We start from the raw sequence: 22,277 nt of genomic DNA on the forward strand, positions 1-22,277 counted from the left end.
GCTTTCTTTTGGTGGGGTGGGGGTATAGTGAGCACTAGGTTTAGTGGGGGTGGGGAGTGGTGAGCTCTACTCTATACCGGGACTTGCAGTATGTATTAGTTCTAGTTCTAGTCTAGGTATATCTAAAATGTCATCACAAATCCAGGGTGCGTCTTGACATGTGCTGTGCCGGTTTGATTCAACGCCTTGGTCTGCAGTCTTATTCTTTTTGCATCGTTAACACGATTTACTTTGCCTTTGAGATCTCGGGCACACCGTGAGCCATTGATAGTAATCACAATTACTCGCCTCCCTAATCTGCATACCTCACGGACTGCGTTGCTGCTTCGGCCGAATACGTTTCCGACAATATCCCGCGAACTCTTCTTTTCCAGCATAGTTCTAGTTCTAGTCTAGGCCGAGTACCGGATTAAGGCTTGCCCTGGTCAATCATACCAATCAGGCTAGATCATCGGCCCGGAGAATATCTGATCTACTTTTTCTTTTTTTTTCTTTTTTTTTTTTTTTTGTGATTGATGCCCTTTTTTTCTTCGCCTTCATATCGTCTCCTACTGAGTTTGGACCAAGGCAATCTAGACAGACCTATTTGTGGTGGTCAAATTCGGATATCTCCTCGTTCAATTGTTCGGTGCTCAGACTGGTCATTTGATGCCAAGCATCTTTATCCAATTTCTCACTAATTATCTAGGTAGGGACCTGCGTACCTAACTAACTGCCTTACTCTTGAATATCTCTTTCCATTTACCGCCCCTCTCTTTGCGTTGGAGAAACAAATCAGGCATTATGATGGTACACAACGGCAACAGCAACATACAAGGTCAGTGAGACCTTGGCACGTCGGCCAATGCGCGCCAGTCAATGCTTCCGAGTCTCGTTTTCGGCAGCTTCAAGACGTAGCAAGCTGCAGGCGGCAAATATATGTGTCTTTGAGCTCTTGCTCTTCTCTCTGACTTGTTTCACCCGCATCTATGATACACGCTGACTGCGTCCGCGCACCATGTACTTTTTACTCCTTTTTGGACATGTATCCTTCGCAGCAGTTTGCATAATGCAGATAAGCTCCTAGAACCCAAACCGTATGGGGTACCACAGGCATACGATGGCAAAAACTCACTCAACTCGGCCACAGCACACCAAAGTCCGTCGTTTGTCATGCATTTTTTTATAATCTTGTTTTCATCCAAGGCAGACAGAAAAAAAAGCCCAATTTTCTCAGGCCCGGCTAGATTAGATTTCTTGTTCGGCCTCGACTGTTTCCATTTGCCCTCGAAGAGTGTAGCCATTTCGGGTCAGCTCATGCAGTGCCAGGCCATGCGGCGTCACCATTGTGGGAACACACCTACAGCCCGGATATAAAATCGATCGGACTATTGGACAGCTGTAGTTGCCTTCCCTTCAGCTGCGAAATGACTCGGTGTTTGGGCCAGACTTGCCATACTTCCCTTTTTGAAGGACAGCACTACAACATGATGCCTGTATGTTGCCAGGAAGAAGAAAAAGTAAAAGGGAAAGCAAAAGAGGACAAGGGCTTATGTGATCAAGCCTCTTTTTCAACTGATGACTCTTGGGATGACTGGCCCCGAACCGACTGCGGCCTGGTCCTCACGGAAGGTCGATAACTGAGGCAACACAAGTCGTTCAGACGATGCAGGTCGACGACTCGGTGGCAACGGCAGTAGCTGAGCCTTCCTCTGGTATTTCGTCTATTCTTCCAGCTGAGTTTTTTGTGCAAACAAGTCGTCCGCAATTCTGCAACTAAACTCACTCTGCCTATAGCCACCACCCCCTAGAATCTCCGCGTCGGGATCGCAGCACTCATACTCATGTCCAAGTTCCCACATGCATCCATTCGATCTTTCTTACGCTTCGCACGGCCGTTATTGGTTGTATCCGGGGTTCACTATCCGCCAACTGCCCTAGCCCATGGCAGTGGTAGACCCCCCAGATGTCTGTCGGTCATGGAGTTGGCGTTGGCCCCCTGGTGGCAGCATGCCACCACGTGCGTTAGCCTTGTCGCTGACGCTTCGATATGGCCAGAGTATGTATAAGGCTGCACGCACAACCTCGCCACCTTCTTCAACTGGCCTATGCGAGTCCTTTCTGCTTCCTGTTCTCTACTAGTCTAGCGGGTCGCTGCTGGTCAACGGCGTCTTTGTCTATCGCACACTAGAGATGCCGTTAAGATGGCCCGTATAGGAGGTCACCCCATCCTGGGATTGCTCTTCAGTATACTACTCTGCCCCGCCGCCATCGCCGGCCTATCAGTCTCGCCACACTCTTCCACAGGAAACGCTGCATTTCCAGGCGAAGCCGCACCACCATGTGACGACAAAGACCACTGGATGGGACTGGGAGTTGTGCAACCGTCGATTCCCGGAACCCCGGCCTTCACACGAAACATAACCGGCAACCAAGATCAGATACAGCTTTCACGTCGAGATTGTTTGTCAAACGGGACAAACTATTGCTTTGGAAATAGCATCAACTATTGTGCAGGGTGTGGTACCTGCTGTGCGGACTCTGCCAACAAGTGGTGCTGTGGTGCGGATGGCATTTGTTGCGGCAAGTCATGCTGTGGAAAGGGACAGTCGTGTCGACAGGGACAATGCATCGGCCACCCGTATGTGAAGAGGCTCCTTTTGCACCCGGTCGAGGCTGGAGGACTTGGAGTGCTAATAACCGCTGTAGGAGCAAAACTTCCACCATCGTTAGCACCGTCCACACCACCCTGACCCGTCTAGTCACCAAGATCGACACGGTTATCATTGCCGTGATTTCCACATCGTTCGTCGACACCGTCGTAACACTGACCGAGTCGAAACCAGGGGCAACTTATACCGATATTACATATGTCACGACAACAGTGCTGGCTAAGAGGTCAGAACCTTCATCCCTGAGCAACCATCTGCAAGATGCCGCCCAGCAAAATGATGCAGGCGACAGCGATGGATTACGGCCGAACTCCGGCTCTCTAGCCTTGCCGGCGGATCAACAAGTTGGAAACAGCCGATTGAAGGCACAACCCCTTATCGCACCCGCAGTGGCTCGCCGGCAAGAGTCAAGCAGACCACCTGCAACGTCGGTGTTGTTCTCGACCGTGACTTCCACGAGCGTCATTACTGAGTTGGAAGAGGTTATTTCGACCATATCTTCCACGACGACGATTAGCTCAATCTCTGTAGTCGTAGCGGAGGTGCATAGGACGCGCACTCAGTCAGTATCTAGTGCCTGCGCGAACGACCCGATGACTACTTGACATGAACTAACCAGGTACTCATACCACAGGGAGGTCGATGCCATCACAACCATATTCACAACCGAGACGCAGACGATCACATCCGGTCCCGTCGTCACAGCTACACTAATAGTGCCGGGTTCAAACCCCAGCTCAAGTGTCCCTCCTCCTGTGATCGTAACTTCACAGGCTCCTCCACCGACACAGACAAGCCTTGTTCCACCGGACCCGGCTTCGACCTCGAACCAGGGCAATTCGGGAAACCGGGGACCGCCACTCTCCACGGGAGCAATTGCAGGAATAGCCGCAGGATCGGCAGGTTTCGCAGCGTTGGTTGCTATAGCTATATACGTTTTCTTCCTACTGAGGGCTAGAAGAGCACGGAAACTTCAGGAATGGGAAGACCACTTGACTGGGCTGAGTATCCCCAGGGTTGTTTACGGCGGAGAGATACGTCAACCCCGGCTTCCAAATATGGGTCAACCGGTGACTCAAGCTCGGTTTGCCCCGGCCGTGTTTGCGGCCACGCACCATGAGAGAGGTAGTCCGAGGCGGCAGAGTACCTACCTCAGCACGTCGAGCACGGAGCGTTCCATCAACAGCAACGGCGGACTAGCCCGCGCCGCCACCTTTGCCGGGAAGCCGAGCCATCGGAGCAGTGAGGCGACGAGTATTCAGACCGTCGCCCCCCACGTGGCGGAACTGGGAGACACGAGCCGCATAGAGATGTCTGGCGTCGAGGACTGGCCGATGAGGAATGAGGTCGACCACAGCCAGGCCGATCCTCTGTCCTCGAGTCCTCCCGGGGTAATGTTGGCGCATTCACCAATGTCCCCTGATATCATGGATACGCCACTGTCCTTGCCGCTGCGTGGGAGGAGATATTCCAACTACAGAGACTATTGAGGCCTACCAAAAAAAAGAAACAGACAGAAAAGACCAAAGCACAGAAAGAGAGAGAGAGAGAGAGAAAAAAAAAAGAAAAAAACAGGTCCAAACGAAGTTTTGTTTCGACATTGATTTGTGCATATACGTGTGGTCATCGCGATTTAGCCAGTTTTGATGTATTTTTGTGACGGTCAGCCACTAGGCTTTATGCAGGGGATGCAAGCTGAGCCATCGGCTCCCCTTTGTCACTTAAAACATGAGAAATATGCCTCCTGCCATAGTAAATAGACTGTTTCAAATGATCTTTGGATCAAGTATTGAGGCTCCCATGGAGTGGCATGCTAAAACATTTACTGTTTCTGAGATGCTTCTTAAAATGCCAGATGATTCCGTGCATGTAGAACCCAAAGTCGCTACACATGAACTAAAACACGCTCACCAACCTCAATAGTTGGGTATGCGACGTCTCCACGCGCGGCAACGACGTTATTTGATGGCGACCCTGGGCCCCAGGCCATATGAACCCCAAAGAAAACTTTCCCATCAAACCTGCGGGTCTTGGACAGGGTGCTAAAGGGCTCATCCCCACGACAACCCGTGACCTGGTCGACGCAGACCATCTGGCACCGTCTGCAGGCGCCCAGCATCGTGTAAGTTTGGTTGCCAATCGTAAGCCCTCTCCACCTCTCCTCTGCATACGGAAGGCCTTGGGCACCGTCGGGCCGAGACTCGTCGGTTCGCCGAAGGACGACGTTGGCCCGGAAGGCAGAGGTGGGTATACGCACGGCAGAGCTCCCCTTTCTCGACTTGATTTCTTGGTTTAGCGCGTCGACGCTGGCGAGGTTGATGAGAAGAATAGGGCTTTCATTGGATAAAAGAATATTTTGGCTTTTATCATTTCCCCAGGTGGAATCCGTCGTCGTTCCAGAACCAGGATGGACTTCTTGAACGTCGCTCTCTTGATCCGTCGTGATCTGATGCTTCTGAAGACGTGCTTTGGAAGATCTCTGGGCGTCGCCATGCTGACTCCCTGGCGGGAATCGTGCGAGAACACATGGAACTCCGATGGCTTTGGAAAAGAATTCATTCAACTCGTCGTCGTGGTAAATCTTGGTAGCCACCTGGTCTCCGCATACTCGTGAAGGTGCTGCTGACACGTAAGTGGAAGGCCGGAAGACCGACGGGTCGTGAGACAGCGGCACCGAAACCCGTTCAGGGAGGTATGGTATAGGCTCTCCGAGGTAGCCAACAGCCAGTCGTCCACTTTCCAGATCAACGACAGGCTTGATGAGCGCCATCTTGGGATATCTCTTTTGGCTGAGGGCTTGGCCAGAGCCTCTATGGAGTAGACACCACTCGCGGTCCCACGCTAGGCCTTCCGGTCGGACCTGCCACTGCTTCCCGTGTGGGATAGAGTAGCCTGCACAACTCTTGATGGGATATATGGTCAAACTATCTACGCAAAGTTCTGCCTCGCCGGAAGCCAAAGACGGTTGTACACGGGGGGTTTGAAGATCTCGAGATGCAGCACCATCGTCGCAAAAGAATTCGACAATAAAGGCCACGAACCTATCCACATCGGAAGTGGTGCTCATGGCACCAAGACTAGCACGAATGACACCTGTTGGTTTCCCAAGCGCCATGTCGTTATCGGCTCCGCAGCGGAGGCCGGCTGAGAAGTTTCGCTTCATCTCCCAGGGCTCAAGTGCTAAAGCTATCGCGATGCCTCCCGGATTACAAAGGCTGCCAGTACGGATGTTTATATCCCGCAGGCTCGCAAGCTTCTCAAACTCGCCAAGGCTAACCCAGGAACCATTGGAAGTACAGATGTTGAAGGCGATTATAGGCCCTTGGTTCCAGCCATTGCCATCGACATTGGGTTTGGGATATGGCGAGTATAACGTACACACCTTCTCTCCATTGCTGTGGTGTAGATTTTGTAGATTGGTGATCATTTCCTGGGCGAGAAATGTAGCGTGGGAGGATACTGTACGCATAGGACCAAATAGACCCTGATGGATTTTGATAGCTGAGCCGAGTGCAAGTATGTTATGGATTGGCAGTGTCCCGTCTTCCAGGCGTTCGTGGAGAAACCCATTTTTGGGAGCATGCCATGATTCTTTGAAGTTCACCACCATATCGACCGTGCCGCCTCCAAAGTATTTCCTAGACTCGAACAGATGCCAAGCCTGTTTTCTAACAATCAAGGCGCCGAGATCTGGAAAGCCAAATATCTTGTAAAAGCTAAGAACAGTGAAGTCTGGCGCCGCTTTGGATTCTCCAAGATGTAACGGGGAGGTCGAAACGAAAGAGGCTGCGTCTAACAGAGTGCAAATTGGGGTGCATCCGGACGCGTGGGCCCTCCTGACCTTGTCCGCCCAGGTCAGTGGATAACGGCGTCCGTCAAAATTAGACTGTGCCGTATACGCAAGCAGCACAGCACCTGGAGGAGACCTAGTCACCAAGTCCAGACTGGTAGTGCTGCCTGCAAGCAATTCCTCGGTTTCATCCTCGCTCAAGCATATGCTACTTTGAGCTTCCTCCCTGACCCCGACGAGGCTAGTATGGGATGCTTGATGGTAAAGAAAACCAAACCCTCCATCGCGAGCTCTCAGTGATTCGGACACCAGTTTGATTCCCGCCGTGGCATTGGCCACGAAGACAAGGTCGAACTCATCGGGGCTGGCGCCGAACAGCTGCAGAGCTTGTAGCCGAATATCTTCAATACGGGAGGTGGACAGCTGTGACGAGTTGGATGCAGAGTGCGGGTTGCCATACAAGTTACCCGCCATATCTCTTGCAAATGCCTCGAGAAGAGACTTGGGGCAGAGAGTTGTGCCAGCATGGTCCAGGTATATTGAGTCTACTGAGCCGGGGCACGCACATCTGTCAGTCTAACACTTCATGATTTTTAGTTTTTCTGACAAGGGTCAAATTTTTGATATTTACCTACCTCGGATCATGGGAAACTCTTCGCTCCTGAACCTTTCCACAGCTGCGTTATACTGCGCATCGAGGTTTTGGGCCATGATAACCTATAGCCAAGGTTATGTGGCGATTGACTATGAGAAAAAAGACGGTATGTTTGTTTTAGGTGGATGAAATGCCATTGGCCACTGGGCTAGCTGGATTGCCTCAGTTTACAGACCGATTCGTCTGTACAGTGGAAAGTGGCGAGCATGCAGGGTCCACGTGACCATTGTCTGAGTACCTAGCTTGGTATCATCGTCGATAGAACACTACCTGGGCGAATATGAAGCCATTCTTTTTTTCTATCGTGGATGAGCAGATCCGAAGATAGGAGCAGAAAAACCCAAAGCGGCAAGTCACGGCAAACTCGAAGGACACCAGATTGATACCAGTAGGTAATTAATTACCTAGGCTTTCCGTTACAGTGCTGGCAATATTTGACGCATGCAGATCTGGTCCCTGGCTTTGCCACACGATAAATGGAGATAAAGGGGGCTCGGACAAGGACGGGCAAGATGGGGTAATTCAATGACCCTGGCTGAGTTGTTGTCATGACTCCGCGACTCTACCCCTGCAGGATATTTTGGCGGAGGAGATTTCCAGGGCACGTGACGCGCAGGAGCTTCACTTCACTCAACGCGCAATCACAATCACGCATGCTTGGCGGGGTCAAGGGCTAAAGTGGTTCGCGCGTTTCGTGTTTTGCTTGACCGCGTCGAACCACGGTAGTCGCGTCAATGTCTCACTGCAGGTGGACCCACCTCCCGTAGCTATGCCACAGCAACCTCATTCTTGCTTCAAACTCACATGTTCTTCTACAACACTTGCACCTTCCTCTCCAATGCTAATGTGCAATTGTCATCTGCCTTATTTACTTGCACCGAATTCTGCACATCGTCAGTATAGGACCTGCCGGTTTTTCTCGCATATACCATTCATACCTGCTGTTCATCAAAGGCCGAGCCGATAAAAACGTCGAGCATGCCTTCAGTAGGCAAGAGGACCCGGAGCTCCGGTAACAATGGTGAGCAAAGCAAATCACCATAACACTTTGCGGTTGCTAAAAGAAGGCGTCATTGCTAACTAATAGCCTTGCGCAAATAGACACGGAGCTTCCTGCCAAGCGCACAAGACTTCAATCCCGTACTTTGCAAATCAACGACGAAAACCGAGATCCCAGGGACTCTTGCTCCATCGATACGGTGTTGGAAGATCATGAGGCTGCGTTCCCCGCCAAAAGTCCTCTGAAGAAATGTATGTCTTGTTTCAGTGCTTCCACGTCTGCCTGACGACCGCTGACCATCTCGAAACCTTCAGTTGCCGCACCGCTTACCCCGAAGACGCCGCGCTTCCGCGATGCCTTGTCCGACTCGCCAAGTACACCCCGGCACCGGGTCATGTCTGTCGGCAAATTGTCAACAAGACTGACCCCAAAGACACCATCCACGCCCGCAACGTCCCAAACAATCTACCACCTTGCGAGACAAATGTTCGCTCGCGGCAATGACCCGGGTCGCCTTATCGGCCGGGACGGCGAGCGGGCAAGCCTCGAAACTTTTCTGGCCAAGTGCACATCCTCAACTCCCAACGGGTGCCTCTATGTCAGTGGTCCTCCAGGTACAGGGAAGAGTGCCATGGTCAACGCCGTAACGGATGAGCTGGTTTCGAAAACTCCGTCTGTTCGCAAGGCATATATCAACTGCATGAGTGTCAAGTCTTCAAACGATCTATACGTCACACTGCTGGAGCAACTTGGGGACGAGATCAACATATTAGAGTCGGAGCCAGCAGCTGCGCTGCAGCAAGTTTTTATCCCCAAGCGGAAGGTTGCAGGTGCCTTTTTGGTAGTCCTTGACGAGATCGATCACATTCTCAGCTTGGACCTGGAAAGCTTGTACAAAATCTTCGAATGGTCGATGCAGAAGTCTTCCCGGGTATCGCTGGTGGGAATTGCCAATGCCCTAGACTTGACCGACCGCTTTCTACCGAGACTGAAGTCGAGAAACTTGAAGCCTGAGCTGCTTCCGTTTCTCCCATACTCAGCACCTCAAATCAAGGCAATTGTCACTGACCGACTAAAGAGCCTTATGCCGGCTGGCAGTACCAATGCGGGCTTTATCCCTTTTTTCCACCCAGCCGCCATTGAGTTATGTTCTCGCAAGGTATCTAGCCAAACGGGGGACCTGAGAAAAGCTTATGAGATACTGCGTCGGGCTTTGGACTTGGTGGAAGCTGAGACAAAACGGAAACTCGAGGAGGAAGCAAGACAGAAGATTTTGCAAATGACGCCATCCAAGAGGCCACTTGGAGAGACGCCCAACAATGCAGCTTCACCTTCAAAAGACGCCAGCAGGCGAACAGTCCCTACCGAGCTGGCTGCGTCTCTGCAAGCGTTGACAGTCGAAAACGCGCCACGAGTGAGCATCTCACACCTCAACAAGATCACTGCGACGGCGTTCGGCAACGGTGCCAGTCAACGTCTCAAGAGCCTGAACCTCCAGCAGAAAGCAGCACTGTGCTCCTTGATGGCTATCGAGAAGAAGAACAAGGCTGCTGTTGCTACTGTATCGCCAACGACGCCCTCCAAGACCCGGGTAACGGCTCCAACAGTCAAAAATCTATACGACACATATAGCCTTCTCTGCAAGCGTGATTCGCTCCTTCATGTGCTTTCAAGCTCCGAATTCCGCGAAGTCATTGGCAGCTTGGAGACACTATCGCTCATCACAGCCGTGGATGGCAAGACTGGCTCCTTTGCATTATTGCAGACGCCAAGCAAAAAGGGCAGGAAGGCTACATTCAGCAATGGCGACGAGAGACGTGTTGCCAGCTGCGTTGGCGAGAAGGAGATCGAGCAGGGCATCGAGGGACTTGGATCCGACATTTTGAAAAGCATTTTGAGCGGAGAAGCATTGGATTAGAAGCTGAAGACTGGGCGGGTTTCCAGCAACCCTATGCATAAATCCGGTTTCCTTTGTTTTTTTCCTTTTCTTGGCACTTTACAGGCCACATGAAATCATGGCGCGGAGTTCACTGCTTGTATTGGGGGACGTTGGCTGCATCAAAAAGGGTGTACCGGTACATTGGGTTGGAGCTGCTATAAGCTGGGACTATAGGTAGATGAGACTAATACGTGTAACCCCTCACCTTGGGTATCTACTAGGCAAGTGAGCTGTTATAGAAACTAGATCGACACATTATGTCAAGTTCTGCTCACTTGGTACCTATCATAGCCTCACTCAGGCAGATGTATGCGTAGGTAGCCCTTTCTGCCTTTGGACAGTCCTCATACGCGCTAGACAATGCATTCTTTCTCCTGTCCTGACCGAGGTCTTGCCGAGTAAAGGACGTTAGAGCTGGTTTGTTGGATTGGCCGTCTCGTATCACAGGTATCTACGTAAGGTGTTGATCTTCTAGTTCTAGATCTAGAACTAGTTCTGTTTAGTTCTAGACTGCGCCGCCTTTGTCAACTTAAGTCAGTCCGGCGCTTTTTGGCTCTGTAGGTGGGTTTAGCTGTCAGCCTGAGGGCCGCAAGAGATCGAGTCCATCCCAAGTCAAATTCAATCCAAAGAGTTGGTCGAAACCCTCCAGAGGATCATCCCAAACGATCTCCAGATATGCCGAGGCGTACTTTGACCTAATCTGACGTTCCAAGAATATGATCGAGTCAATGCACCAAAGATCGACTTATGTGCCTTTGCGTCACGTTTATCACGTACTGTATCGTTATGTAGTTATTCGACTGCTGCAGGCGCGTGACGGCCCATGGGGTACTGGTACTGTTGGATCTCCCGTGACGGTCGCCCGCATCTCGGGAACGTAGCATTGACCGACGTGTGAAATTCAAGGACATGCATAGATTATTATTACCTGACACATTGCTTACCAATGGATGGTTTTATTTTTTTGCCACGTTGCTGACTCTTTTTTTACTTTTTGAGAACGTGACCATGCATTTTTCCAGACCCAATATTCCCCCGGACCCCAAACCCTAATAAAAAATATAAAAAATAAAAAAGAAGAAGAAGAAGCCCGATTGAAAACGTGCAGGTACCGTTGAAACTCTGGTCGAATGGTGTCATTAAAAGGGTGGGTTGTCGCGTGTGTGTGATGTCGTGAAGTGGGCGGTGTTGGAAACCCATGCAATGCGATGCATGCAGCTTCTCGCATTTCGGATCAGGTACTTACTATGGTACCTCGGTCAACTTTTGGCAGTTTCGCCAGCTGCCTTTACCACGTAGGAATTACTTCTATTCTGGTCGAAGAAGGTATCTCATTTCCCCACTTTGAGCCCAGCTTGTGGCCCGTTCAAAGGCATCAGGAGGGCCACATCGTCTTTTGTCGACTGCCTAGACCCTTTTGCTGTGGAGAAGCTAAAGAGGACCTCCACTTGCCTAGATACCCGTCAGGCCGTATTTCTCCTAGCTAATAAGTCGACTTTGTATTACATAGTAAGCCAAGTGGAAACCCCATATGCAGTGCACCGCCGGGACGGGACCAACCAGAGACCTTCGAAGCGGGTTCTGGCAGGCGGACGCGCAAGCCTCCTCAACCGCCCGGCGCGAAAGGTGGTTGGAAAACCAGGCCCAAGAGTGCAGGCAAGGTTAGATTTGCTTATTCTCTCTTCCCTCCCATTTGGGAAAACAAAATCTCTTAGTTAACGAGGCGAGACACGTTGCCGGCTCTGCCGACCGCCGAACATCCGCGCCTGGGGCCACCGGCTGGGGAAGCTTGAATCCAATGAGTGATAGATGACTGGTAGATTCTGTCTGGTGGAATCAACAAAAGTCCCGTACCTACCACTTGAGTACTTACTTTGTGGATAACCTCCATTGTAGCCCGAGCTTTTACCTTCCGGGTGTCCTTCCACTAAAAGTACTGTATTTAAAGGGACGAATTAGTTAGGCCCATATGTCAGACGAGGAGGGCTGGAAACCAAACAGAAATAAACCTCTTCTAGAACTAGACGAAAAGATAAACGAGATAGAACTGGGGGGGGGGTCTAACAAAAAATAAAAAATAAAGATCGATTGATCAATTTCCTAGCAAGTTACAAAAAAAAAGTTCTACGGAGCAATCTCACAAAGCAATTGCCAACCGAGATGGTGTGTAATACGCCGTGTTCTAGGTCGAGGCGATGGAAATAACGGGCGACTAAGATACGTTGGGCAAGTAATTTCTCCGTCTGGAAAGGTGCGTCGCAGTAAGACAAATCCACAAACCATTTGTTTTGTATGGATATCCTTACCTCTCCATTCAAAGGGCCCAAGTACGAAGTACGTGCATACAGTACAGGACAAAGAGTACCTTGGCGATGTATGTATCTTGGGCGGGCAGTTAAGTACCTCGATCAACTACCACATAAAACTTGCTCCTGTTTGTTGTTGTTCGTTGCGTCCATGTCATGTCGCTTTATTTTTTCCCAACCAGGATGCTTGCCCCCTTCCATTTATCCCCACATTTGATCTTGATTACTTCACAGCCCGGCCGCTGACGAGTCTCATCTCTCATTCCATGAAATCTTGCTGCAATTATTGCATGCTCATGTTTTATCTGCAGGCCAAATCCTCGCAGCTCAACTTTTTGGCCCCCCCTCTTCGACCTCTCTTCCCGCCTCCACCTTTGGGTAGTCTTTGAAATCAAGTCCCCCCTTCCCCGAAAACAAGAGTTCTTGGCAAGCCAAGCATTCTTACTCTCCTGCTCGTCTTGGCGTGCATCAGAGCGATCCCATCAATTCGTACACGGTCCTTGTCGATTTTAATTGATATTTGTCTGTATCCAGCAAAGCGTTGCGTTGCCCGACAACCTAGGGAAGAAATACACAATTGGCCCCGCTGTCCCTCTATTTTTCTCTTGTTCTCTATCGCAGCCGGGCGGCTGGAAGATCCCGCCCGTCAATCATCGCGAGGAAGCTGGGTGGTCCGGTCCGCCTGCTTGCTTGCTGGCTTGAGTTGCTTGCTTGCCTGCCAGCCTGCTTGCGTGTGTGGCATTGAGAGGCGCTGGCCATAGCCACTCACACTACCCATTAGCCTGTATCTGCACAAATCGCAAGCCGGGGGGTTGTCGCGCCACTCAATCGGTAACTTTTTCACCCCTGGGCTCTCCATTGCTTGTGTTTGCCTACCCACCACCACCACCACCACCAAGCCACTTTCAACTGCCTGCCAGTCGACAAGAAGAACAGAACGTCGTAACACCCTCGCTCAGCCGACGCTTGACCTCCGTCGTGTGCCCGCTCGGGCGGTAGTTTTTCCAACGGTCCAATTCAATTCCCCCATTACAGAAGCCCCCGGCATCCCCGGCCGTTTGGTTCCGCTCATTCGCCTGTCGCACCAAATTAACCGGTACCAATTCGTGTCAATCCCTCATACCGTAAAAAAAGGCCCCTTTTGAAGGCTTGGCGGCACAGAACACGACTCGTTCGTTTCCTGCACTGCTCGCTCAAAACCAAGTCAGAGAGAAAGAGGGAAGGAAGCAGGTGTACTACACCGACCCAGAAAGAAATCAAAAAGCCAGTAAGGGCACAAGGCCAAGGTTTAAGGCTGGCCTTCACCGTGCGCTGAATTCGAACACGTCGCGATCGATCAATCAACTTCATTCTGAGGGGCCGCGCGCATGCATGTGCTGGCAACGCCTCGAAGACTGCGCCGCCTCGCCGATTGGGCACCTCACCTAACATTGGGTTTTCTCCCTAACGCCGCCGTCGCCGCCGCCGCCGCCGCAGACTCGGGCCTGAGAAGGCCAAGAAGGTCTACACGCACCTTCCCGCCTGCCGAAACTCTCCTCGCCTCTACATAGAGTTTTCTTCCAAGACCACCACAACATTACTCCTTGCGAGGGGCGTCGTACAGACCCAGCACAGGCTAGATGGGCGGCTCCTCGGCCTCCAGGAACCAATCTTCGCTGCTTGAAGACACGCACACGAGCCGATCGCTAATCTCTCGCCTCTTTTCGCGTTCAAAGACGCGACACATTACCGATTTCCACATCCGCCCCGTCGATCCGCACCGCAAGTACGCCAAAGGCGACCATGTCACCGGCGCCGTTGTTTTGACTGTCCTCAGGCCAATTCGCATCACACACCTAACTGTTGCTCTCCACGGCTTCGTCAAGGTCTTCAAGAGTCCCAACGCAGCCCACGAAGCCACGATCAATACCGCGCAGATTGCCTCTGGCGTTACCAACCGGACACGATACCTTGGCAATGGCCTCGCGTCACTCTTCCAAGATGAGCAGGTTCTTAGCGCCGACGGAAAGCTGGAGGCGGGGCGTTACGAGTTCAATTTTGATCTCGTGTTTCCATCCAAGGTTAACCTTCCAACGAGCATCGATGTATGTTTCCCCACGATGCCAGTCTGCGACATCTTCGCTCGGCATGGGCCGGAACTGCCGGATAGATCATTCCTGCTAACCCTGCGGTCACACTTTAGTTTGAGCGAGGAACCATATCATACATGATATCAGCAACTTTGACGCGACCGACATCGATAACTCCGACGACAGTATGCGACAGGAAAATTTACTTGGTGGAGAAAGTAGACATAGGATCCATCCCAGCACCGCGGCCGCGAACGATATCTCTCGAGCCAATATCCAGGAGGACACGGAGGAGGAGGACGGACCGACCAAGTACCCTCGGCGGAGCTGACAGGGGCTCATCGCTGGGCGATTCCCATGATGTCACTTCTTCTGACTTGGATTCCTCCAGGGCACCTGAGAGTGTTGCTGCAGAATCCAACATCGCAAACGATGCCGCCTTCGAGGGCCAGCAAGCCCCGCAAAGTCCCACACGTACCGAGATGCCCGATGTCATGAGCGAGGTCAGCACAGAGAGCGCCATCACGAGTAGCAGTGCGGGCGCAAGCGTTGGATACAAGGTCAGTGAGGCAACGGGAAGTTCTTCGGGCTCACAATTTGGTGCCAGAACACCTACGGTTGAGGAAAAGACCATCACCGCCAGCGTCGAAATGCTCAAGGGTGGCTGCCTACCGGGAGACTTTGTCCCCGTCAAGATCTCAGTGCACCACATCAAGAGGATAAAAAGCGTTCATGGAGTCATTGTCACTCTGTACAGGCAAGGAAGAATAGACTCGGCACCGCCCATATCGTCTTTCCAGGGCCTGTCCAAGGAAGACGTGCGTCGCCTGGAAAAGGAAGAATATTTCCCACGGTCGAAAACAGGGCTGAGCGGCTTGTCTTTGTCATCAGCTGGTTCCTGCAGCGTCTTCCGCAAGGATCTCTCGCAGGCCTTTGGTCCTCTGATCATCGACCCCATCACACTGGACGCAAGCGTGACGATTTCGGTTCGAGTACCAGAGGATGTCTTTCCTACCATCAAGGGCGTGCCCGGGGAGCTGATTAGCTTCAAGTATCAAATGGAGGTAATAGTGGACTTGGGAGGCAAGCTGGCCAGCCAAATCTCGTCGGTACAATCCAAAGCCGGCGGCATATCTGCCGGTGGCGCAATGCCCTCTGCCAGAAACCCATACGAAAGCGGAGGCTCGTCTATCATGGGAAGCTGGGGCAACAGCATCATAGATACGGACCAGCTGCGTCGCCACAAGGGTGTCATCTCGGTTGTGTTCGAAGTTCCTGTAGGGAGCGTGGACTCAAGTCGACAAAGGACAAGGGGCGGTTCTCTTCGTCCGAATCCCCAAGCGCGCCAGCCGTCGCAAGCGACCGAATCGTCGCAAATACCGACAGTAGGCTATGGACCGGAAGACAAACAGCGGGCTCAGTCAGAGCCAGCTGGGCAAGAGGACTATGTTCACAGTCATGGAAGTCAGGGCAACGGACCTATGGGACCAAGTACTGAATATGTACCCAGCCCGTACTACACTCCACACGATCCTCGTCAACAGCATGCGCCGATCTACATACCACCCCCAGATGTGCCGAACGATATGGGCCTGTCAGAAAAGGAACGAGCGCGCCGAGCGGAGCAGAGACTGCTGCCAAGTCAGCCTCCAGCAGCCCCATTTGCAAGCACGTTATCCGAGACTACCCTTGAGGATATATACAACGTCGAGGACGACGCAGCAGCAGGGCCGTCGTCGGCTCCCATCGTAGGAAACTCTAACGGGGTTGCAACGGCACCGACTCTGGACGAGGTTGAATCTGGCGAAGCAGCGGTTGGCAACAGTGAGGACAAGCTGGAGAGAGAGCGTCACCGTCTGCTGCAAGAGGCAAGCGCCCCGCCTGATTTCCCCGAAGACTATGACACGGGGGACCCAGGTCCTAGTAATCAAGGGCCTGTCACGAGTGCGACGGCGCCGGCATTAAGCTTTCAGCCCTCGGCACCTATACTCTCCGAGGACGACGAGGACCCTGGCAGCTCGTATTTCAATCAGCACACGAGCACAGGGGATTACATGGGGGCTGGTGCCCTGGGTCGTCCAATTACGGCACCTCACGAGCCACTTCCTCGATATCAGAGGTAGCAACAAGGGATGAAAGAGCGCCCAAACTTGCTCGCATTAACGACGGTCGGTCTGCTGATTTGAAGCGATACTGTACAAAAACAAAAGAATACATCGAACGATACCCCATTGGAGTTTGGAATAGGTGGCTAGTTGTTTCTATATATATACATATATATACATATGCGTGTTGGGCGGTTGAAAATGAAAAGGAGTTCGGGATGATTGCGTTTGGGGTGCACATAATTATGAGCTTTTTATTTCAATCATGTGTCTGGAGATATGCGCTACGTATAGAGAGTAACGTGTACGCAAATGAAGACCCGGGTTAAGCGGTAACACCACCGTCAGCTACATGAATTCATTAATTGATATGAGGCCTTGTCACTTGTGTTCTGTCAATGACTGCAGCTTTAAGATATATTGTTGCAGGCTATATTTACCCAAGTCACTGGCATTAGTCATTGACGGGAGCTCTCGTTTTTGACGGTGTTTTTCAGTGCAACACAATGTACTTCGCAGTAAGCGTGTGTCCACCTCAGTACCTCCGCTCAGCTCAGCTTGGTTGGGCACCCTGGTAGTACTCTGTAGCATGTTGATGCAAGAAGGAATGTTGATGAAATGGGAAGGCTGATCATGTCTTTTCTCAAATGTGTGAAGGAAAGTTTGATACACAAGTCAATTTTACTACATGAGCAGCTTTTTGATTACCTATCTAGGTACAGTACCTATCTAGGCACCTAATTGTAAAAATCATCTTGTTTATTTTTTTCTTCCCTTCACCCCACTCAAAGATTTATTCTGGGGCTTTTTCCCAAGGCTTACAAAGGCTTGAATTGATGAGTCCATGACTACAACAATTGATTACATCACAGACAACAAGTAGCATGAGAAACTGGCTGGGGTCATGTTTTTTTCTGGACCCCCCAGGTCCCGCCGGTGGTCCCCGCCACATGTGCGCTGGCTGTCTCTGTCTTCTATCTCCCTTGCTCATCATCGTCGCCCCTTTGCTTGGCCTTTGCAATGCACTTTGGATAAAGCAAGCCAAGACATGACTTACCTTTCTGGAGTGGTCTGACATGTCAACGAACCCGATAAAGCTAGGTTCTCCTTTGATCAATTCGTCCCGACTCTTCTTCGCGCTCATTGTGGATACTATACCTACCTAAATCTGGGCACCTCGGCGAAAGCCTATCTTGGGTAAAGGTAGGCAGGCAGGTAGTCTAGACAAATCTTGCTCCCCTCTCTGCCAACTTGTGAATCCTAAACAAAGAGAGAGAAAAAAAAGATAGCAACACATAGGCAAAGAGTGGAATCAACAACGCATCAAAAAGTCTTCTCCCCTCTTTATGTCACTGACATGCAGCAGCAGCGCAGCCGCTGCAGCCGTGACCCATGACCGGGAGCTCATTAGCACCCTTTTTAGAGAGAGAATAGCATCTGGAGATGCTCGTCCGTTACTGATCGGCCACAGCCTCGTCGCCAATTTCGCCATACCGTGTCTGTACTTGGCCGTGCCGCACCGAGGGCGACCATGGCTCTACCGCGCGCGCTTTCTCGTCGCCGCCCTCGTGGCGGTGCTGAACCTCGAGATGGCCCGTCACACGAGAAGTGACAATCTCGCCGTCACGTACGCCACGGGGATTCTTGCTGCATGGTATGTCTTTTTTTTTTTTTTTTTTTTCTCTTGTGCTTGTGATGTTGCCGCTACTGCTGCTGCCCCCACCGCTGCTGCACAATCTTTCTCTAAAACACAGCTGACATTGCAAGCTCTCGCCCAGGGGTACTGTATGGGTGTTGACCAGCCTGGTCCTCAGGAACCCACAGTATGACGCCGAAAGGGTCAACAAGAGACCCAAGCAGCCGAATGGGTCGGCGCGCGGGAGGAGCGACTCTGATCAATCCACCCCGACCATGTCATCTGCGGCCTCTCCTGAGCGAGCATACAGCTCTGCCTTGTCTTCTTCTGGGGTCGAGAAAGGCAACGGTGTCAGCAATGGTACCACGAACGGCATCACCAACTGCAAAACCAACGGCGCAACCAACGGCACAACCAACGGAGACGGCAGCGCAAGGCCCCTCCTCAAACGTAGGAGGAAATCGGTCCGTTTCCTTGTGCCTCCGGACGAGGACATTGCCGAGTCCTTGTTCAATAATGACATGGAGTACTACTGGCAAGCGTTCCCCGAGGACGCCCGCTTTCGCGAGAGGCTGAGTTGGGCATATGATTATTATACTTCATGGCGGGGCTCCGGTGAGTAATGAATGATCAACCATTGATGTGGTGTAATACCACTTCTGACGCCAAACTGCGATAGGCTGGAACTTTGCAATTCCGACCATACCAAGCTTTGAACCTCCCCGACAATCCCTCTCAGGAGAGTTGGTCCAGATCGAGACAATCCCTCTCAGGTCCAGGGCTGGCGTTTCGCGTCCCGTCAGCAGAAGAGAGCTGCTCCTCACCAGGCTCGGAAGGCCGGTGATGGCCTATCTGGCACTCGATATCTGTGCCACTCTGATGAAGCATGATCCTTACTTCCGCACCGGTCGTCACGAAGTAGCCCCACCCCCGTCGGCCCCGTTGGCTCCCCATTTGCGACCCGCCTTGCTTTACATATACAGGAGCTTCCTCGCAGCCATGATAGTTTTCAACGCCCTGTGGGCCCTGTTCTCGCTTGACCAGGTCCTCAGGCGCCGGCTGATGACTAGGCTCTTCGGCAGGGACGTCCGCACCGAGCTGTGGCAGTACTCGGATACCTTTGGGTCCTTTGTCCAGATTCTCGACCACGGCCTCGCCGGCCTGTGGGGACGATCCTGGCACCAGACCTTTAGGATAGGATTCACGGCGCCGTCGGTGCTCCTGCTGACCGGGATCAAGAGCAAGGCCGCGAAGAAGCTCATGGGCTCGCTCGTCGCCTTTTGCATCTCGGGCGCCATGCACGCCACGGGAAGCTTCACCATGCCGCGCGGCGCCAGGCCCTGGATGCCCTGGCTGTTTTTCATCCTGGCTTGGGTCGGCACCGTCACCCAGGAGGGCCTGTACCATGGCCTGGGTCTCGACCGCGTCGCGCCGAGGCTTCCGATGGTCGCGCGGAGGGCGTTGAACCTGCTGTTTTCTTGCGCCTGGATGCTCCTGACCTGCTGGGTCTTTGTCGACGACATGTGCCGCGCCGGCATGTGGATGTTTGAGCCCGTCCCCTTTTCATTTGCGCGGGCCGCTGGCTTGGGTATGCCCGGAGATGAAGACGTGTGGCGGATCAAGGAGCCGCTCATATATTGGCATTCTGGGAGGCACTGGTGGGATACCGGGCTTGCTGCATGAAGTTTGGGGTTTCTTTACGTCTCATCAACTATTACCAACGAGGGAATGGGACAATAAAAATTTTCCAAACGCCACTTTACGATAGAAATCATGACACCCTTGACCTTGAGTACTTGGACATCGCGCTGCGGTATTGATTAGACACTATCAAGATTAATATAAAGTATGCCCCAGAGGCCTTGGAATAGACTTTCAAGTTCAGTAAACAATTAAGCTCCTGGGCATTGAATCGCTCCTACTATACATTGCATGCCGGGAGTTTGCCCTTAACGTTCAACTTGCGTATCTCCGTATCCAACCAAGAGAGCACTTGACCATACCCGGCCTGTCTCTTGGCCAACACACGTCTGAAGGCGTGTAACGAAAGCCTAAATAGATAAAAACAGTAGTCAGTAACCCTGTTGAAGCTTCCCGGAGAGAGAGGAGGGGCAGGGGCGGGGGAGAATATTGACAGGTCACCTACCACTTGACCAGCTTCTTGCTAATGCCACACTGATACCCGGGAAACCTGTCCCTCCTCGACCTGCTCGCCAACAATGCATACGCAACGTCGATCAGCGTCGCCACGGTCTGCAGAACGACGTGCGTCCTCGGCCGTCTCCCCAGCGGCATGGCCCTCGCGTACGCCCACATCTTCCTGGCCGTCTCCGCCAGGGCGCCAAAGAGGTTGGCCATCACCGTGCGCCGCGAGTTGTGAGTCGAGTCGAAGAACATCAGATGCGACTGTATCTTGAAGGCGTTGAGAACCTTGCGCTGAAAGTTGCTGCCCTGGTGGCGCGAAAAGTCCACCGTGAGAGCACGCGGTGCCGCCAGGTCGCGACGGTCCTTGCTGACATCGAGCGAGCTGCAACTGATGAGCGTGCCGCAGTAAGGGAACCCTATCGATCTGCCGGGGCCCGGCTTGGGAACCTTGACTTCCTGGCACGCTAGGTCAAAGTTCACGAGGCTCTTGCTGGGGTTGACGGTGACTCCATATTCAGGTACACCGGCGTGCATGACCTGGACGAATTGCTTCGCCTTGGAAACATCAAGCGTGATAAGAAGAAAGTCGTCGATCAAACGAAGAAGGAGGCAGTCGTCCGACTGCAGGAAGGACAGCTTTTTGCGTTCCAAGTCGGCATAAAAATAGTTGCAGAGGAGCGAGCTGAGGATCGAGCCCTGTGGGATACCATTCTTTTGTCGATAAAACTTCTTGCCTATTCGAACCAGGTTCTGCCTGATGTGCGACGTGATCAGGTTCATCAAGTCGATCGTGCTGTGGACCTTTTGGAAAACGCTCTCAAAGTAGACGGCGTTGTTCTTGTTCCGGGCGATCTGGGTGGCAAGCACATCCATGAAGGTGACATGATCCCCTATGCCTCTGGCATAAGAGCGCCACCGCTTGGCAAGCTTGCCTGGGGCGCAAGGATCACCAGTTGCCCGCTCAACCTCTACGTGCTTAATGAGATTGTATTGGCCATGAGTGGGAATATCTGATATGAGCTGCAGAACTGCCGACTGGGGTATTGTATCGAAGGCGGCCTTGACGTCGACTTTTGCAAAGTAGAACCTTCTGCTTGAAGTACCTACGCGCTCCTTGAAAGCCTTTAACCGACTGTATATGTCGCCGACCGAGAAAATTGCTGATCCCAGCCGGGACGGGTCTTTGGTCTGCAGTAGACATATGTTAGCCAGGACCCTGCATGCGTCAATGCTTTGACATTGGCCAACAACTGCGTACCTTTTCGTATTTGAGCATAGTATGGGCCGGGCCAAGGATAGTGTTTATGCTGGCGCCGAGCGTTTTTTTACTGCCCTGGGCCAGCGTTCTTCGGCGTAGATTAGTGATCGGGCGCATGCTGGAGCCTTTCGGCAACAGCCTAACTTGACTAAAGTTGAGGTCGCGCGAGGCCAGTATCCGCTGTGCTTCGCCCGTGTTGATCTCCTCGTACATGCTGGCCTTGAGTACAGCCATGAACGGCTCGGCGACCTGACGCCACACATCGTGCCGGAAGAAAAATAGTTGGGAACGGTTGGTATTTGATTCGGTGACATAAAAGTTGCTGCGGATCAGAGGGATAAGTATCGAATCGAAGAGGTAGTAAAGAAATTCTTGGAATATCTCGACTCGCTTTCGCCTATCCGACTGGCTGGCTTTTTGACACGCCAACTCAGGCGGAGCAAGCCATTCTATTTGGTTGATCTTGAGTCCCTGGCTTAGTTCGTGAAGATTCATCGTCTCGAACCGCCGCAGTTTGACAAAGTGATGGACGTGCTTCAGAAATACTTGCTTGTTGGCTACTCTGGTCTGCCCATCTCCCCAAAACTTATCCGGGACAAGCCTGGAAAGAACTGCTTGGCAGTAGGCAGATACATGAGCTGCTGGAGTGGCAAGATCAAGTATCAATGCATGCTGATCTCTCGTCGCGCCATCTCTAAGCGAGGCTACGATGTCATCCGTTGG

The 22,277-nt window shown here is 52.1% G+C and overlaps 6 protein-coding genes across 6 annotated transcripts; 5 read left to right on the forward strand and 1 right to left on the reverse strand.

The window, feature by feature from the left end:
- Window positions 1-2,086: 2,086 nt before the first annotated feature.
- On the forward strand, window positions 2,087-4,445 carry MGG_01612 (uncharacterized protein). Its single transcript, XM_003714548.1, has 3 exons — window positions 2,087-2,620; window positions 2,689-3,213; window positions 3,286-4,445. Exons 1-3 carry the CDS (start codon window positions 2,184-2,186, stop codon window positions 4,139-4,141), a joined length of 1,818 nt encoding a protein of 605 aa, XP_003714596.1. The 5' UTR covers window positions 2,087-2,183; the 3' UTR covers window positions 4,142-4,445.
- MGG_01613 (molybdenum cofactor sulfurase) lies at window positions 3,940-7,603 on the reverse strand. Its single transcript, XM_003714549.1, has 2 exons — window positions 7,077-7,603; window positions 3,940-6,989 (listed from the first exon to the last, which is right to left on the reverse strand). Exons 1-2 carry the CDS (start codon window positions 7,150-7,152, stop codon window positions 4,537-4,539), a joined length of 2,529 nt encoding a protein of 842 aa, XP_003714597.1. The 5' UTR covers window positions 7,153-7,603; the 3' UTR covers window positions 3,940-4,536.
- Window positions 7,604-7,899: 296 nt separating this feature from the next.
- MGG_01614 (cell division control protein 18) lies at window positions 7,900-10,412 on the forward strand. The gene is made up of 3 exons (XM_003714550.1): window positions 7,900-8,117; window positions 8,198-8,347; window positions 8,411-10,412. Exons 1-3 carry the CDS (start codon window positions 8,075-8,077, stop codon window positions 10,012-10,014), a joined length of 1,797 nt encoding a protein of 598 aa, XP_003714598.1. The 5' UTR covers window positions 7,900-8,074; the 3' UTR covers window positions 10,015-10,412.
- A 1,059-nt stretch (window positions 10,413-11,471) lies between these two features.
- Window positions 11,472-12,297, forward strand: MGG_15740 (uncharacterized protein). Its single transcript, XM_003714551.1, has 2 exons — window positions 11,472-11,696; window positions 11,751-12,297. Exons 1-2 carry the CDS (start codon window positions 11,567-11,569, stop codon window positions 11,846-11,848), a joined length of 228 nt encoding a protein of 75 aa, XP_003714599.1. The 5' UTR covers window positions 11,472-11,566; the 3' UTR covers window positions 11,849-12,297.
- A 300-nt stretch (window positions 12,298-12,597) lies between these two features.
- MGG_01615 (pH-response regulator protein palF/RIM8) lies at window positions 12,598-16,894 on the forward strand. Its single transcript, XM_003714552.1, has 2 exons — window positions 12,598-14,425; window positions 14,524-16,894. The coding sequence occupies exons 1-2, from the start codon at window positions 13,961-13,963 to the stop codon at window positions 16,531-16,533; spliced, it is 2,475 nt and encodes an 824-aa protein (XP_003714600.1). The 5' UTR covers window positions 12,598-13,960; the 3' UTR covers window positions 16,534-16,894.
- Window positions 16,895-17,496: 602 nt separating this feature from the next.
- Window positions 17,497-20,069, forward strand: MGG_01616 (uncharacterized protein). The gene is made up of 3 exons (XM_003714553.1): window positions 17,497-18,169; window positions 18,294-18,766; window positions 18,831-20,069. Exons 1-3 carry the CDS (start codon window positions 17,862-17,864, stop codon window positions 19,832-19,834), a joined length of 1,785 nt encoding a protein of 594 aa, XP_003714601.1. The 5' UTR covers window positions 17,497-17,861; the 3' UTR covers window positions 19,835-20,069.
- Window positions 20,070-22,277: the final 2,208 nt, after the last annotated feature.

The sequence above is a fragment of the Pyricularia oryzae genome, chromosome 2 (genome assembly GCF_000002495.2).
Source record: "Pyricularia oryzae 70-15 chromosome 2, whole genome shotgun sequence".
NCBI lineage: Eukaryota > Fungi > Ascomycota > Sordariomycetes > Magnaporthales > Pyriculariaceae > Pyricularia > Pyricularia oryzae.

Coding starts and splice junctions, on each gene's coding strand:
- MGG_15740 (XM_003714551.1), top strand. CDS start 11,567: ATGCAGTGCACCGCCGGGACGGGACCAACCAGAGACCTTCGAAGCGGG. Junction 11,697..11,750: donor GGCCCAAGAGTGCAGGCAAG/GTTAGATTTGCT, acceptor AAAATCTCTTAG/TTAACGAGGCGAGACACGTT.
- MGG_01613 (XM_003714549.1), bottom strand. CDS start 7,152: ATGGCCCAAAACCTCGATGCGCAGTATAACGCAGCTGTGGAAAGGTTC. Junction 6,990..7,076: donor AGAGTTTCCCATGATCCGAG/GTAGGTAAATAT, acceptor GCCCCGGCTCAG/TAGACTCAATATACCTGGAC.
- MGG_01615 (XM_003714552.1), top strand. CDS start 13,961: ATGGGCGGCTCCTCGGCCTCCAGGAACCAATCTTCGCTGCTTGAAGAC. Junction 14,426..14,523: donor ACCTTCCAACGAGCATCGAT/GTATGTTTCCCC, acceptor GTCACACTTTAG/TTTGAGCGAGGAACCATATC.
- MGG_01616 (XM_003714553.1), top strand. CDS start 17,862: ATGTCACTGACATGCAGCAGCAGCGCAGCCGCTGCAGCCGTGACCCAT. Junction 18,170..18,293: donor ACGGGGATTCTTGCTGCATG/GTATGTCTTTTT, acceptor GCTCTCGCCCAG/GGGTACTGTATGGGTGTTGA. Junction 18,767..18,830: donor TACTTCATGGCGGGGCTCCG/GTGAGTAATGAA, acceptor AAACTGCGATAG/GCTGGAACTTTGCAATTCCG.
- MGG_01612 (XM_003714548.1), top strand. CDS start 2,184: ATGGCCCGTATAGGAGGTCACCCCATCCTGGGATTGCTCTTCAGTATA. Junction 2,621..2,688: donor GGACAATGCATCGGCCACCC/GTATGTGAAGAG, acceptor TAACCGCTGTAG/GAGCAAAACTTCCACCATCG. Junction 3,214..3,285: donor GTGCATAGGACGCGCACTCA/GTCAGTATCTAG, acceptor CTCATACCACAG/GGAGGTCGATGCCATCACAA.
- MGG_01614 (XM_003714550.1), top strand. CDS start 8,075: ATGCCTTCAGTAGGCAAGAGGACCCGGAGCTCCGGTAACAATG. Junction 8,118..8,197: donor CCGGAGCTCCGGTAACAATG/GTGAGCAAAGCA, acceptor TTGCGCAAATAG/ACACGGAGCTTCCTGCCAAG. Junction 8,348..8,410: donor CAAAAGTCCTCTGAAGAAAT/GTATGTCTTGTT, acceptor CGAAACCTTCAG/TTGCCGCACCGCTTACCCCG.